The sequence below is a fragment of the Motacilla alba genome, chromosome 19 (assembly GCF_015832195.1).
Source record: "Motacilla alba alba isolate MOTALB_02 chromosome 19, Motacilla_alba_V1.0_pri, whole genome shotgun sequence".
Classification (NCBI taxonomy): domain Eukaryota; kingdom Metazoa; phylum Chordata; class Aves; order Passeriformes; family Motacillidae; genus Motacilla; species Motacilla alba.
The window spans coordinates 5141855-5158369 of record NC_052034.1 but is presented as its reverse complement, the minus strand read 5'-3'; the positions used below and the strand labels follow the sequence as shown (position 1 = coordinate 5158369).

General features: G+C 46.3%; 1 protein-coding gene across 3 annotated transcripts; it reads left to right on the top strand.

The window, feature by feature from the left end:
• The first annotated feature begins 6 nt into the window (after positions 1 to 6).
• On the top strand, positions 7 to 16381 carry TMEM248 (transmembrane protein 248). Of its 3 annotated transcripts, XM_038158205.1 has the most exons (8): positions 7 to 222; positions 1049 to 1199; positions 8352 to 8526; positions 9475 to 9760; positions 11250 to 11400; positions 12050 to 12233; positions 12647 to 12790; positions 13627 to 16381. In XM_038158205.1, the coding sequence occupies exons 3-8, from the start codon at positions 8368 to 8370 to the stop codon at positions 13645 to 13647; spliced, it is 945 nt and encodes a 314-aa protein (XP_038014133.1). In that variant the 5' UTR covers positions 7 to 222; positions 1049 to 1199; positions 8352 to 8367; the 3' UTR covers positions 13648 to 16381. The 3 variants fall into 3 exon arrangements, with proteins under 3 accessions (XP_038014133.1, XP_038014132.1, XP_038014134.1); XM_038158204.1 differs by lacking the exon at positions 1049 to 1199 and having other exon boundaries at positions 8 to 222; XM_038158206.1 differs by lacking the exons at positions 7 to 222; positions 1049 to 1199 and adding an exon at positions 1220 to 1548.
• The last annotated feature ends 134 nt before the right edge of the window (positions 16382 to 16515 follow it).

The following is a 16515-nucleotide window of genomic DNA, read 5'->3' as shown; positions in this document are numbered from 1 at the left end:
GGTCAGGGCTGCGGCCCGGAAGCGGCGGCGGAGGCGGGGCCCGGTGCCGGGGCCTGTCCGTGTGTCCGGCCCGGGGCTGCCCGGGGAGCGGCCTCTCCGCCCGTCCGCCCGTGCCCGCAGCCCCGGCAGGGCAGGACCATGGTGCAGAGCCCGCCCGCACGGCAGCGCCGCCGCCTCTGAGCCCCGCCCGGCCCGGGGGCCTGAGCCCCGCCGCGGACGCCGGTAAGGAGCGGACGGGGGCGGCTCTGCCGGGGGATGGGGCCGCCGTGAGGCCGCCGTGAGGCCGCTGCGGGGCTGGGAGCGGCGGGGGGAGAGCCCCCGGGGAGCCTCGGGCCCCGCGTCCCGGCTGTGCTGGGGGGGTGTACCCCGGTTCATTTTTGTTATTTACAAAGCAAAATGACGGAGGGAAAGGTCGGCAGCGTGAAGTTTGTATGCGTGGCGTAGGAGCAGGGAAGAAAAAAAAAAAAAAAGGTGAAAAATAATAATTTCTGTAGCACTAAAAATAGTTGTGTTTCAAAATAGCCTCTGAACGGTGATTCCTGCGTGGGGCTTTTTTGTGTGGCTGTTTTGGGATGTTTCCCCCAATTTGCTGTACACCCATATTTCATCCTCTTGCACTTTTCTGGGGGGTTTTTAACTTGACTAATGATCTCGTGGTGGTTTTAATAATAAAATTCCTGGTGCATCATGCCTGGAACATGGCTGCTCCATCCCTGCCGCTACATCCAAAGCGTGGATCCCAATCACCCTGGGGGAAAAATCCATTACGGCACAGCTGGGATTTTATTTTTCCCCGTTTTCCCTCTGTTTGCTCTTTAGGGTTTGTCTTTGGGGAAATTTATTTCCAGGATCAGCTCTGGAGGGGGAATTATCCGGTGAATTTGCCCTGGCAGACAAGCCTGGGGGGCAGATAAGGATTCAGTAATTCAGGTTTGCTCTCCGCATCCTCACTGAACTTCCCCGAAGTTTGGCCGCTGGAACAGCGTGGTGGGGAAATAAACCAGGGCCTGGCTGTTGTGGTAAATGATTATTGCGTTTTTTTCCCGAGGGCTGAGTTACAGGAAACGCTCGGCGATGAATCCCTGTGCCTCTGGGCAGGACACGGCGGCTCGGGTTTCAGCGGGAGCTGCTGCCGCTTCCCTGCACCTGCCTGTGCCCGGAACAATCCCGCTGGCTGCGCTCCAGCTCCCGCTCAGCAGGTGTGCTCAGCGCTCAGATCACTTCTGTGGCAGCCCGAGCACAAATCATACTGGATTGTGGCTGGAAATCGCTCCCCGAGCCCGGCCCACCAGGCAGGATTAAGCCCTGGGTGGCTTTGTTACCTGTCCCGATTTGAGGAGTGGCTCTGCTGGAATGTGCTTCTTCTTTTCCACTTGAAAGACAAGAGCTTGAAAGGTCACCTGAGAAAACAAAATAGTCCCTGTGCTCTGAGAGTGCCCGGCAGGGGCACAGCAAACAGAGCTGGGTGTCCTCCGTGAGCTGGGGACAGAGGGACAGAGCCTGGCACATCCAGACCCCTCCTGGAGCACCCCTGAGCTGATCCTGCAGGTCTGGCCGCTGGCATAATCTTCTTTTTTGTTAAATAACAGCACAGGCTTTGTAGAAACGAAGCTGTTTTAGCAGTTGAGCCCTAAACTGTTAATGAAACTCGCTGGTGTCAGGATTGTGTTGCCTTTCCCAAACCTCCCCTTACCCAAAGCATGGCTGGGTGGGAGTTTATTTTCTTCCTGAGACTGTCCTGACCTGCGAATGAAGCAGGTTCCCGGGGCTCAGAGCTCCAGGTTTTGTTTTGGGTGCAAAGCTGTGTGCGTGCTGGCATTTGGGGGTCTGTTAATGAGTAAGATGGAGAGTGAACTCACCCAGCTGGGGCTGGGCAAGCTGAGGAGCTGTTTGCTCTGGGCAGTGGGGGTGAAGCCCACAGACGTGAGGATATTCCAGCCGTAGCTTTGGTATCTCAGCTGTGTCCCAGCTCCCTCATTTCAGTTGGTTTTGCTGCTGTTTCTGTTTCCATCAGTGGCCACTGGCTGTTTCGCTGCTTCTCTCCTTTCTTTCCACACCCAAACTCTGAATTTGCCATTCCCCAAAGCTGCCATTTCCTCAGCTTGTCAGTCATTTTTCTGCTTGTGATTCAAGCTGTGTATCTGTCTGCATCCCTGTCTCCTCACAGTTCTCATTACAGACTGAAGAGCCTTTTCCTGGCATTTCTCTGCACTTTGGCTGCTGAATTGGGTCCCACATTCCTTAATGAGTAGCTTTAATGAAGTCAACAATTAACCTTGAACTGGTCACTCAACTAGTTTGTGATTATTGAACAGTTGCTGAGAATTTTCACACTTCTTCATTGAAAGCATCCTGTATTTTTTGATTCCTCGTGGATCTTTGAAGGTCCTGTAAAATGGAAGAATTTTATTTTTTCCTTTGCTCTCCCAGATTCTCATGCTGAGCAGCAGTAACCAGAATAGCATTTTGAATGCAAATTCAAAGTCCTTCACCTATTATTTATTGCAGTCTGGGTGGTTTGGGTTATGGTAACTCACCTTGGAAGTCATGACTTGGACCTGGAAAAGCTGGAAGGTTTAAAAATGCCCATGAGCTCTTTTAGGTGGATTCATTCCAGTGGCACAGGCTCTTGGCAGACAGAGATGCCTGCTTCAAGCTTGGCACCAAAAGGTCTGATTTTCAACCAGAGCTTGAGTTCATTTTGATTTTACAGCTGGGTATGTTTTAAATTATGTTTTTCACTTCTGACAAAAGTCAGAATTCAGGGTTCATTGAACCAGGGGAAAAAAGCTTCCTCACTCTATTGCTGCTTCCTGACTTTTAACTTTCCTTGCCTTTTCTCGTTCATCATTTTTAAGAACTGAGAACATACAAAAAATACTTGGAACGTGTTTGGATTTGTCTGTTTCTGCACGAATTTTTCTTCCAGTGGGAAATGGAAATCGACTTCGCTGTCCCCAGAGTATCAGCTGGCACAAAGTTCGGGTGCTTGTGGTGAATCCACCAGACTTTCTGAACAACACAAGTCTGTTGGGAAGGGCTGTCACACACAGATTGAGTAATGTTTGTTTTCCTTTTTATTTTTTTTACATCATAGGCCTTGTTTTTTCGAGTTTCCTGTCTTTATAGAGAGTTGAAGTCAGAAATTTGGGTGTTTGAAATTCAGTCTCAATTTGATCTTTACAATTTTCTGTCACTCACCGGATTACTTCCCTTCCTTGGCTTTGTTTCATGGGCAGACCTGAAATGTTTGCTGTTGGTGCCCCTCTTGGGGATGTTGAAATGATTAATTAAGCTTTGAAAAGTGTTTTGAGAGGTGAAAAGAAACATTTCATGCAAGTATGAAGCATTTGCTTCTTTCTACTCGTGCAAGTCCCTGGTTTTTGTTCATATTCTGCATCCTGCCCCTTTATCAGGATGCCAGGAGGAAGGAATGTCCTTTTCCACATTTCCAGGTGCTGTTCTCCTCCTGCCCTGTGCAGTGCATATGCAAAGCCATTTTCCTGCCATTTCCAGCTTCCAGGCTGCAGGAAAATGGAAGTTTTTCTGGAAAATGTGGATTTTTTTTCTCAGTGAACATATTTGTGGATAGAATAGCAAACTGATAAGCCAGTTGTGGCTGGAGGCAATTCCCCTTATCTCCCACTGGAGCAGATGTGTTTGTGCACATCTGCTGATCTTGGGCTTATGCTGGGCTGGATTCAAGGACCCAAGGTGATGTTTTTGTGAAGTTTCCTCCTCCACACGCCCTGATTGCTTCCCTCCCTGTGTGCTGAGGAGAAACCTGCTGCCGTTTCCCAGGAGTTGTTGGGTTGGCTTTACTTTGTTCAGGCTGGAGAAGGGGAAGAGGCTCAGCTGCCCAGAGGCTGTGCTGCGCCCTGGGGGATTCCTCCAGGATGAATTCCTCCTTCCTGCCTGCCCTGCTGCTGCTGCTGGGGAAGGTTTCAGGCTGTGCAATTTCACCCCACTTCCTACAAAGGTGATCTGAAGCTGCTGCAGATCCTAACACCTCTATTTTCCCCGGATATCAGGATGCTGAAGTTACTCTTCCTTGCACTTGGTCTTGAACCTCATCAGGTTGTCCCAGAGCCACCTCCCCAGCCTGTCCAGATCCTTCCCACACAGCTTGGTGTCACGCCAGGCTTGTCCCTGTGTCCCTGCCACCCTCAAAGATGCTGAACAGCACCAGCCCCATCAGCAGCCCCAGCTCACACCACTCTGATTTTTATTTTGCTTTATTTTCACTCTTAGATGTGAAATTTGAAGAGAAGAAATCCAGATGAAAGATGATTTTGGTACCTGCTGCTGTTTATTGTTGTTAAAGGTGTTTGAGGTGACCACCACTGCTTTGTTTGCATTTATTTATGGCTGCTTTCCCATGGTCTGTTTGATTTGTATTTGTAAATATTCCTTTGGCACACAACACAATTTTCATTCAAGGTGGTTAACCCCGAGCTGACCCATTTCCTAACCCCTCTGCACTCCTGGTAGTCAGGCACCTTTGAAAATACAATTGATTTATTTTTTTGAGCTGCACAGCTCAATTTAAACTCTGTTCTGTGCAATGAGATACTGAAAATTGAAAAACTGGTGAGATCCTAAAGGAGAAGTGCTGGGGTAAGCACTGCTGCCTCCTGCCCTTCTCCTTCACCCACTTTTCCTCCTTGGGATATTTCAGTGCTGATTTCACACTTAAACCCCTCCTCTAGAGTGATTGCCTTGGCTGCACAACAAGAAGGGGAAATATCTGTGAGGAAATTCCATCATTTTAATCTTTTTAGTGGCAGGGTGGGAGTTGACATTATTGACAAAAATGTCAAACCACTTTGATCTCTTTAAAATTCATGTTTGGAGTTGTTTTTTTTTTTCACTTTGGTAAGTGCAGTTTTGCTTTCAGTACCTGCTGTAGTGCAGCACATGGGATCTTTACTGTGCTTAGGAATTCAGCTCCTTTGATATTAAGCCTCCAAATGGGAATTTAATATTTCAGCTGTGACTCATTGCATTGACTTTTTGCTCTTTGCAATAGGCTTCAAGATTTTCCTTGTTTGCAATTTAGCCTTGAAAAACTCATCAGTCTATTTCAGCAGCTTCCTTTTCCACACTCTTTCCTACACAAATAAAGAGGAATTCACAGTGTTGCTCCTTTGAGGTTGCTGTCAGGGCTGTTTTGGAGGAAATCTCCCCGAATTATAGAATATTTTCTTGCTTTTGAGTTGGCTGCTCAATTGTGGGTTCCTCTGGCACTCTGACAGATTAAACTGTTGTATTTCCCCCCTTTACCATTTTAATCTTTTTCCCTGCCTGGGTTTGTAGATGCTGATTTAAGAGCACAACATCTCCAGGGTTTCCTGGCGAGTTCCAGCAGCTGTAACTCCTGCTGAACATCCCTCACTACCCAGCAATTACCTTGGAGCTGCTGGCCAATGTTCCAGCCTGGCAGTTTTCATTCTTGAGCTCCTTGTTTAGTCTGACTGGGGAGATTTTTATTGCACCAAGTATTAAAAGGCTTTGCTGGAGTGGAGAGAGGCAGCAGCAGTCATTAGAGCCACTCACTCAATTATTTATTTGGCTAAAAAGTGAAATCTGATCTTGCATGCCTGACCTGCCAGGAGGTAAAAGCATTGTTTTGGTTTGGTTTGCCTTTTTTTTTTTAGCTCTGTGAACAAGAAATAAAAGTTTAAATGATATTCTTGAAGTTACTCATTTACACAGAGGAGGAAGTTAGTTACTAGAGCTGGCAGAAGAGTTGTGACGCGTTGTGATTCTAACAGAGAGGAGTTTAAGGAGCCCTGAAAATCCACAGACACTTTGATGTCATGCACTGATCTGCATCACAAATTCCATGACAATTAAAGTTATTTAAGTACTTTGATTAAAAAAATCAGTAATTCTTCAGGCAGCAGCATGGAAACATTCATCCTTCTGCTTTCCCCCATTGCTGTTTTCATGTCAGCTCCAGTCCCAGATCCACAGTTGTTCCCTTTTCCCTCCCAAATGCTCCAAAGGCACATTACTCCTCGGAAATTGCAGCTTATGGCATTTTCTAATTGCTTTCAAAGCCAGTGAGTTATGGCAGCATATTAAACAACTGGCACTTAAAAGCTGGTGATCTCTTACATAAAAATATTAGCCTGAATATTTCCCTGTGTAGGATTTTCAGCACATCCCAGTTTTTTTTATGGCTGGTTTTAGACCCTGTGACAAACAAATTCTAATGGAGCTGTTGGAAACCCCTTTAAAAAAGGAATCCCAGCCCTGGGTGTGCTGTGGGTGACACTCAGCCCTGATTAAAAGCTGCAATAAACTCTGCATCTGTGTTATTAAAGGAAATTCAGGAGGGGACGCTGCCCACAGCTCTGCTTTTGGGTTAGGTTTTGATCTCCTTCCATCTCCCCATGTGTCTCCCACGTTTCCAGAAGGAGTATTTGGGATTTTGCCTCTGGATGGAGCGTTTGGGGTTTTTAACTCGGGCTCTTTTAAGGAATTTGCTGCCAGGGACAAGATAGGCAGAACGTGCAGAAGGGCGGATCGTTCCCAGCATGATCCCTGCCAGCCCCTGCTCTCCCTTCCCTGTCCCTGCTGCCTTCTGCCACCTCCCCTGGCTGTGCCACAGCTGCTCTGGGACAGAGTTCTGGTAAGGTGCACATTTCTCATCACCTTTTCTCCCCCTCTCATCCCTCTCCTTTCCCTGCTTTTCACCCTGGCTTTGTAGAGGTGTTCGCAGCGCCCGCTTCTCGCTGAGAAAAGCTCCCTGGGCTTTGCAGGGTGGATGGAAAGGGGTTGCTGGTGCAAAATGATAAATCCAGGGTGAGATCTTGAGCTCTGGAGAGCTCTGTTTCAGCAGGTTTCAGCCAGGAGAGCGAGTGGGGAGTCAGCAGGCACAGCCCAGGGTTGTGTTGTTGGCGCTGTACCTGTGTCTCTTCTCCCTGAGCTGGGTTTTCCCCTCTCTGGGACACTTTTGCAGGTTCTGTCAATATTTCTTCTGCTAACAGGAACTGCTGAAGCATTCCTGCCAGTAAATCCTGAGTATACACAAGGAAGTTGGGATCATTGTACTCTGCGGGCTCTGAAGAGGGCTTTGTATTCGTGCTTGTCCTTTACCCTTCTTTTGTTTTCTCTTAAATCAATAGATCACATCACAGGTCCCTCCCTGCCTTGCCCTGTGCCTCTCTCCTCCTCTGAGCTGCCACTTTTCAGCCCTGCTACACCTGGATTGTAGATGGGAGTCAGTGGGAATCACCCAGAGCTGCAGGAGCAGTCCCTGCCTTAATTAAATGTTAGCAGATCTCTGTGGATGTTCCAGCTTTAACCCCTGCAGTACAGAATTCTTCTTGCCTTTCCCTCAGAATTTTGGAGATCAGCAGCACATTGCCAGGAGCAGCTCCTGCCTTGGTGGTGTAGTTGGGGTTAAAAGCCTTTCCAGGCAGGGTTTTAGGTAGGTCAAAGATAAAGGTTGGCTTGGAGTTCCTCTTTGCAGAGCTTCTGAAGGAGATGTCACAAGGCTGCTCTTCAACACCTGGCTGTTTGCTTTTCCCTGGGCCTGGAGATGGGGAGGCTGATCCAGGAATTTGGGGCTTTTTGCTCTGCAGGTAGAAATTCAGGAGAGGAATCAGACAAAATATTATATTTGGGGCAAAAGTTAATGACTTGGGACATTTTGTCAGCATGTAAGGTCCTGGCTTTGCTTACAGACAGAACAAAAAGTTCTAGATCCTGCAGGAATTAAAGACCAGGAGTCTTCCAGCCTCCACCTTAATGCAGTTTTTTGGGTGTTTCTGCCCATAGGATTCTTGATGCAAAAGCCTTAAATAATGTGGGGCTGCTTCTCAGATCCTGCTTTGAAAACAGAGGCCTTTGGGGTGGGGTAAAGAGGGATCCTTGAGGCTCCAGCCTTGGTTTTCAAAGGATGTGCAGAGTTTGAAAGTAGAAGCATTTGGGGTGGGGTAAAGAGGGATCCTTAAGGCTCCAGCCTGGGTTTTCAAAGGATGTGCAAAGTTTGATTTGTGGTGCATTCAGACATTACTGGCATTAAAATGTAGCAGCGTTACCCTGCCTGGGGAAAGGCAAGAACTGACTTTATTATTTATCAGCGATGCTGGGCTGTGCTGGAAGCCCTCGTTCCTTAAAAGCTGTTCCCAGCTGGCACTTTGAGGCCCTGGGAAGGTGATGTGGAGCCTGTTCTGATCGCTGCTGTATTTCAGGCACACGCTCTGTGCTCAGGGAGCAGCCGCGGAATGGAATCTCGATTCTGTACAATCCCATTTCTCTCTTTCTGTCTCCTGTGATCCGCCACCCCCCAGCTGTCACACACAGCCCAGCGACTCTGTTGGAACATTCTTTCCCCTCAGGTGAACAATCAGAATAATGTTCTACATAAACCTGTTGGAGAACCTGAAGGTTTATATCAGCAGCCGCCCTCCGCTCGTGGTCTTTATGATCAGCGTGAGCGCCATGGCCATCGCCTTCCTGACACTGGGCTACTTCTTCAAGATCAAGGAGATCAAATCCCCAGAAATGGCAGAGGTATGTGCAAGAATGATGGTCATTTGGAAAACATGCCTGAAGTTAAGTTTTTTTCCCCCTCCTAGAGAGCACAGAGTGGTGTGGGGGATTGTCTCCATTTTACTTTCAGAAGGGCTGTTGGGGTGGGTGGTTGTTAGTTGTTTTTTATCAAGGATGAGGCCAAATCATCTGTCATGGATCCTCCCTGCTGTGGCTAGGAACCTTTCAGTTTGTTATTTAGGTGTTACTCAGTTTGTTTATTTAGCTGGTTTGGGGAACTTCCCTCAGCACTGCCCTGTAAGGAGGGAAACCTGGGCAGCAGCTGCTCACCCTGGAGCATGGTGGGGGCTTGGAACACAAACCCTGTGAGGAACAACTGAGGGAGCTGGGGCTGTTAGCCTGGAGAAAAGGAGACTCAGAGGTGACCCTATCATTCTACAACTCCCTGAAAGGTGGCTGTGGCCAGGTGGGGTTGGTCTCTTTCTCCAGGCAGCACTGACAGAACCAGAGGACACAGCCTTAAGCTGTGCCTGGGGAGATACAGGTTGGATATTGGGAAAAAGTTTTTTACAGAAAGGGTTATAAAGTTCTGGAATGGCTGCCCGGGGAGGTGGTGGAGTCCCCATGCTGGGTGTGTTTGACAAAGCCTGGATGTGGCACTGGGTGCCAGGGTTTAGTTGGGGTGTCGGGGCTGGGTTGGACTCCATGATCTTTAAGGTCTCTTCCAACCCGGTGATTCTGTGAACTCTGTGAACAGACCGAGTCTCCTTTCCAGCTCAGGGGAGGGAGCTGGGACTGAACCCATCTGACTTCTGCAAACAACTTTGCTGTTGTTGAGCCAGCCCTGCCGGTGTTTGTGTTGCTCTCTGAGCCGTGTGATTTTTGCTCAATGGCCTGGAACCGGGCGGGACGGGACCGAGCGGGGTGGGAGCTCCCACGTGGCCTTAAAATCTCCCCTTTTGTTTGAAGGACTGGAACACTTTCCTGCTGAGGTTTAATGATTTGGACTTCTGTATATCTGAGAATGAAACCTTGAAGCACCTCCTGAATGACACCACAACTCCAGAGAGCACCGTGACCAGCGGGCAGGCCAGGTCTTCCACGCAGTCCCCACAGACCCTCGAGGACTCTGGTCCCATCAACATCTCTGTCACCATCACGCTGACCCTGGACCCTCTCAGACCTTTTGGGGGATACTCTCGCAATGTCACACACCTCAGCTCCACAATTTTTGGGCACCAGATTGGACTTTCAGGTAGGCAAGTCTGGACCTTCAACAATTCAGGTTACAGTTGGCTTTTAGAGGTTTTTTCCAACCTTTCACTGGGGGATTGGCTTCAAACTGAGACTAAGGAGGTTTAGATTAAGTATTAGGAAGAAATTCTTTATTGTGAGGGTGATGAGAACTCAGAAGCTGTGTTTGCCCCATCCCTGGAAGTGTCCAAGGCCAGGTTGGAGAGGGCTTGGAGCAACCTGAGCTAGTGGAAAGTGTTCCTGCCCATGGCAGGGGGGTGGAACATGGTGGTTTTTAGGGTTCCCTCCAACCCAAACCATTCCATGATTCCAAATAATGATATTATTTTAATCACTGTATAATCAAATAAAAATTTACCAGCTTACTATGGGTGAGATAACTCTTATGCACAGAACACAGATGTGCTCCCAGATTTATTGTGAGTTTATTCCTGTGTGGAGCCCTTCTCTTGTTTGTTAGGGGAACTTTTCCCTGCATTCAGAATGGAAAAGAACCTGCAGGCGTGCCAAGATCAGGCTTGGCAGTTTGAAATGATTAAACCTGATGACAATGGAAGGTCATTTTTAAGCCAGCAAAATTCCAAACAGTGACTCTCTTCAGTTTTGTCTTGATCCATCAAGTCCTCAACTGACATTTCAAATGTGGCGTAGATGCAGTAGAGAGTATTATGTTGCCTAAAAAATTCTAGTTTATCTAAAATGCATAAGTGAATCAGCTTTAATATCACAAACAGCACCAGATAAGATGATTATGGTTTCTGTGGTGTGCAGAGACCAATCTGCTCTCTGGCTGCCTGCCAGGAAGTTTTGACAGGAGTTCGTAGAGAATTAATAGAAATTGATAATAGAACCTCACTGTATTTTAGCTTTCAGCCAGAATTGCATTTTGTAATAATGTTGAAGGTCTTGAACCTGTGGAGAGACATTGCCAGTAGCTGCAAATGTGCATTACTGGGCTTTCTGTTGTTATTTTGTTGCTGCTTTGAGAGCTACCAAATGCAAGTTCCATTTGCAGCAGCCTGGATTTGTTTTCAGTCTGAATTTCTCCACGTGGAGTTATCATACGGGACTTAATGTGCAGTTCAGCATCTGCTGACACCTTTTTCTCTACACAAATATCTCCAGTTTGAAAAGTGAGTGTCAGAAAAAACAGATGTGGAACAAAGTTCTTAGGAGGAGAAAGGCTTTTCTAGTAAAGGTCTGTGAACATGCATGAATTCACTCAGAAAGAGTTTTTAATTTCTGAAAGCAGCCTGATGACCCCAGTTCTGAGGTGGGAGAGATTAGAAACAGCAGCAGCTGGGGGATTTTGTGGTTTGTTTTGGGTTTAACTTTTCTCTTTGCTGTCTTTGTTGCCTGCAAAGATCCGGGGTGACTCCAAAGGGCGATGCTTCCTGCCTTAATCATCTGTGTGTTCTCCTTCTCCCAGCAATTGTTGCTCAGATACTTTTGTGACCCAAAGCCCAGCTTTCCTTGTCTCTTTCTCAAAGGCAGAGAATCCCACGAGGAGATAAACATCACCTTCACCCTGCCAGCTGCCTGGAACTCTGATGACTGCGTCCTGCACGGCCACTGCGAGCAGGTCGTGTTCACCACCTGCATGACTGTGACAGCAGCCAGCAGCGTGTTCCCAGTCACAGTGTAAGTGCAGCTCTCCCCCAGGGGCTGCCTCCTGCCTCAGTCATTCCTCTGAGTTGTTAGCTCCTCCTGAAAATTCCTGTTCATCATGGGAATGATGTCCTTGCACTCCTTCCCCTGTGGTAAAACGTTTGTCACAAAACCTCTGCTGTCTTTGAGATTTTTTGGCCCGTGCCTGCCTTTCAGCTGTGGTTTAAACTTGACTGGGAGCAAGAGAATCTGTGGAAATGTAAGGGGTTTACCCCATAATTGAGTTTCAGAGATGAGATTTGACACTGAGGTTCTCACCCTCTTCCCTGCTGAGAGATCAGCACAAGGCAAAGGCTGCTTTGCCTTCACCAAAATATCTTCCCTCTGTCTTCTCTGGATTCCCTGACTCTGTTCCATCCAACCTGGAGAAGCCCAGGCTGTAGAAGGAAAACCAGTGTTTTTCCAATTAAGCTGTGGGATGTTGGCTTAGTGCAACAACATGCAGTTAATTCTGATTTTAGCATAGCAATCATGTGGCTTTTGGGGGTTTTTAACTTCAACTTCGGGGTTTTGTTCTTGCTTTGGAAGGCCTAAACTAAAACCCTGTTTTTAGAAGCAAAGTTGTCCTGGTTGAACATGGAAAATACATTTCAGGGTGCTGATTATTTCTGTTTTCTTGCAGTCAGCCACCACATTGTGTTCCTGAAACCTACAGCAATGCCACTCTGTGGTACAAGATCTTCACCACGGCCAGGGACTCGAACACAAAATATGCCCAGGATTACAACCCCTTCTGGTGTTACAAGGGAGCAATTGGCAAAGTCTACCATGCTTTAAATCCCAAACTAACTGTTATAGTTCCAGATGTAAGTGCTGGGCTGTTCCTCTGCTCTTTTCAGTAAATGCTTAGTGCTGGTTTCTTTGGCTGTGTTCCTAAAATTGTCATTTTTCCTGCTGGTTTGTCGTGTGGTGTGAGGGCTGAGAATGCTCCACCCTAATGGTTTTGATGATCTTCATCCACGTGCCTCACAGCTCTTAATAACCACCATTTATACTTTGAAATCATTTCACAAAAGCCTCTGCCAGTATTTGGGAAAATATCCCCAGCACAGATTTTAACCCAAGGAACGTTTTGTGCCACAAGTAGGAATCACTTCCATTGCTGTGTAAAGGGGAGAAAGTTGATTAATGAAGTAATTTCTGGGTTGATCTGGTAATTGCTGCTTTAATGTCCAATGCTAAGTCAGTAAATGGTTTTAATTTGCTTTTCTGTGTGCAGGATGATCGCTCTCTAATAAACCTGCACCTCATGCACACCAGCTACTTCCTCTTTGTGATGGTGATCACAATGTTCTGCTATGCAGTCATTAAAGGCAGACCAAGCAAACTGAGGCAAAGCAACACAGAATTCTGCTCTGAAAAGGTGAGTGTGAGGTAACAAAATCCTGACTCTGATAAGGAGCAGAGAAATGCTCCTGTTGGGCAGAGGACAGACTGGTTTTTCTCGTCTCTGGAGATGGGGATTTAATTCCTTTCATTGTGGACAGTGCAGGTAGGGGTTATATAATCCACACAAGTGCTTTGGAGATCCTCAAAATGAAATTTCTGTCCTCCAGAAATGGATTATTGCAGCTCAGGAAGTGCTGGGCTGTGACTCCTCTGCCATAATTCTGGTGTTGCTTGAACTGTTTCATGTGAAGCAGTGAATAGGTGGCATTAAATCTTCATTTATTCATTATCTTTTACCACAACAGACTGAAAACCTTGAGTAAAACACGATCCATAATTCTGAGGGTTGTTCATCAGAATCAAGTTAAAAACAAAGCTGTTGGAAGAGTCATTGGTTGTTCATCAGAATTAAGTTAAAAACAGTATCAAAGCTGTTGAAAGAGTCATTGTTCAGTATTACCTTGGGGACCTGCAGTTTGCCTGAAGGATTAAATATGAGTATTTTTAATTGAGAAGTAGGAAGCCAGAGTTGACACCTTTTGGTCTTAATGCTATTCTGTAGTTTGGGGTGGTTTTTGTGGGTGGTTTTATTTTGTTTTGAGTGGTTTGGGCCTTTCATTCTATTGATTTTTGCAAAGTACAAAACGCCTTCAGACTCCCTTTGATTTCCTTTCCAAGTCAGACTTTCCAAGCTTGCTTTGAAAAGTCAAGGACAGCTCTGCCGGCTCACAGAGATAAATCATATCACTGTTACAGGATTAAGAATTTGCCTTTGATTAAATATTTTCTCTTCCTTTGTTTTTCTTCCAGGTTGCTTTGTCAGAAGCATAAACCCCCCCTCTCCTCCTGAGAACGACCGAAACCATTGCCTGCTGAACCCAGCCTGGGTCTTGACACTCTGTGAATCCATTACCTTGCAATGTTGGTTTATTCCAACCAAAGACATTTCAAAGTGCCTGTAATTGATTTGTACATATTTATAAAAGCAGAATATCCAGAGTAATTCTGAGCAGATGTGCTTGTCCCCTGGCGTGGTCGGGGCTCTCCGGCCCTGCCCTGGGACAGCCCCATGTTGGTGTAGATAACTCCAGTGAAAAGGCTCCACAGAGGCAGAGATTTTTGTCTAGCTGCACCTGGGCAGGTGAAGATGCCTTTGCAAGTGTCTCAAACCAACCAAGAGATGTTTGGTTTTTTGCCCAATCTGTACAGTGTGTTTGAACCAAGTATGCACCTTTGATATAATCCTGCATTTCCAAAGCCACCAATCTACAACATGAATTCAATGTGTGTTTGTGTGGCCTAATACTTTATTCCATTTGCTCCTTGCTTGCAAGAAAAGATATCAACGTTTTAGATTATTTTTTTTTTCTCTTTTGGAAGAAAAAAAAATACATATTCACATTTTAATAGTGCTGTATTTAGGACAAACTTGTGCTTTTATTCATAGTAAAAAAATTAAGAAGTGAGGTCCCATTTTAAACTGTTACTTACTGAAAAGAACTGTTTAATTTTTTTTGTTGTTTTGGTTTGGTTTTTTTGTTTGGGTTTTTTGGTTTTTTTTTTTTGGTATTTCATTTGGCTTGCTGAATGCCAGAGAGCCAGTCAGCACAGAGACTATCTGGAAAACTTTTCCACTTGGCCTCCCATCCCCAGCCCTCCAGCCAGGATTGTGTGTCTCTGCTGCAGAGCAGCTGTCTGTAAGCTTTTTTTTTTCCCTTTTATTTCTTTTCTTTCTAGAAAGTGAAGCTTAATAAAAAGATGTATTGTGTTAGCAGCCTGCTGGGGCTCTGCACAGCCTTGGGCCAGTGCAAAGAGTGAAAGGAAAAGAGATCCCAGAGTGTGTTCCAGAGCTTCACTCTGGGACTGTGCCTGCAGCTCTGAGGGGCAGCTCTCACTGGCACTGCAGAGCTCTGGCCCATCCAGTTCAGTAAATTGCCATTTTCTGCTGCCCACTCAGGGGAAAATGGCCACAAAAGTGGGGCTCTTGTGAGGAAGGTCAAAGAAACCACCCAGTGAAACCCCTCCTGTTCTCTGTGTCCATTCTTCAGTCAGAGATTTGATTCTGTGCATTCCTCCATTCTGCCTTTTGCTGGTTTTTCTTCCTGGTTCCTTGAGCAGCTTCCTTCATTTCAGGGGTCCGGCTCTTCCTGCAGACATTTCCACCCCTGCTTTTAAATCTCACTGGTTGCCTTAACTGACTTTTTACTTTTCTCCCAGCTTTCATTCATTCCTTCATTCCTCCCCACAGGCTTTTTTCCCTCCACCTTTTGCTCCAGACTCCACAGAAGGAAAGAGCCAAGTGAGAATCTCATAGTCTCAGTGATGCTGGCAGAAAATTCCCAGTTTATTCCCTCCAGACACCGCTCCTGGTCTGTGTGTGTTGGGACTGAGTAAGTTCATGAGTGTTAAGGGTGTTTGAGCAGTCACAGTTTTGTTTCCTCCCACAGTTTCAGTTCCCTAAGTGGGATTACCTGACTTGTTTTCCTCCAGGGAATGTTAAGGCAAAGCTTTAGAGATGGCCTGGTTTGAAGTTTAGGGATAAAAAGAAGCTCCCAGTTTTCTCCTGCTGCTGCTGTGTGCTGCTGCTGCTTCCCTGGGATGAGGCAGGGGAGTGAAACAGGCCAAGAGCTTCTCCTGAGCTGATCCTAAATCCCAGCCTGAGCTGTTCCTAAATCCCACAAGCCCAGCCTTCCGTGTTAATCCTCACTCCAAGAGCTGCCTCCGAGGGTGGCTGGATCTGGGGCCCAAAGGCAGGATTAGGAGATGGATTGGGAGAGAGGAATCCTGGAAATACCCAAAACCCACCCAGCATCCCTTGACTCCTTCAGGAAAGCAAAGCAAATCCTTGCTCCTTCAACCAATTCCAGCTCCAAACGTCCCAGCTGGAATTTGGGCTCTCAGGGGAACCATTTGGGAATGAAAGGAGCCTCCTTGGCAACTTCTCCCCCACTTTCCGCCCCCCCCAGGAATATTAAAGATTGTCACCCACAGATGCAAAAGGGAAAACGTTGGGAGAGTTGGATTTTTGGCCTTAGTTCACCCTTCTGCCCCCTGTATTGCAGCAGGGGGGTGCAGGGTGTCCCGGCAGGCCAGCTGGAATGCTGAGGAATATTGGATCGTTCCCAGGCGATGTACAAAGTTAAATGCAGCCAAACAGAAGAGTTAAAACTTAATATTAAAGTTCAGATCATATTGATCTTTCCTTTTTTTGTTTTCTTTTTTCTTTTAAACTATGACTTGAATCAGTTTTGATTCTATTTGTACGTGTTTTCTTGTTCTTAGAAAGCTGCCATTTTCTTCTTTTTTTTTTCTTTTTTTTTCTTTTTTTTTGCGTTTTCTTTGGCATTACATAGAAAATCTGAGCCTTGGTTTCAACCCTCTGCAGGTGATTGTAGGGTTCGAGATGGCTGTTTTTTGGTTTTTTGTTTTGTTCTGTTCTTACATTTCACTTGTCTTGTTGCATGATGGTTAATAGCTGATTTGGAAATGACATTTCTCTCCTAGATTAATTTTTGTGTTTGTAAGATGTGCATATTGCTTTGCAGAATAAAAACTATGAAGTTTATCCTTGTTGTCTTTATTTCTGGTGCCTGTAGAGGTTTCATAAATCAACCAAAATTACGTGGAGCACTGGAGGAAATCAGGGAAAAATCTGCAGCAAAATGAAATTGAATTTGGGTTGTAAATTCTCTTTTTCTC

Coding starts and splice junctions, on each gene's coding strand:
- TMEM248 (XM_038158205.1), top strand. CDS start 8,368: ATGTTCTACATAAACCTGTTGGAGAACCTGAAGGTTTATATCAGCAGC. Junction 8,527..9,474: donor AATCCCCAGAAATGGCAGAG/GTATGTGCAAGA, acceptor TTTTGTTTGAAG/GACTGGAACACTTTCCTGCT. Junction 11,401..12,049: donor AGCGTGTTCCCAGTCACAGT/GTAAGTGCAGCT, acceptor GTTTTCTTGCAG/TCAGCCACCACATTGTGTTC.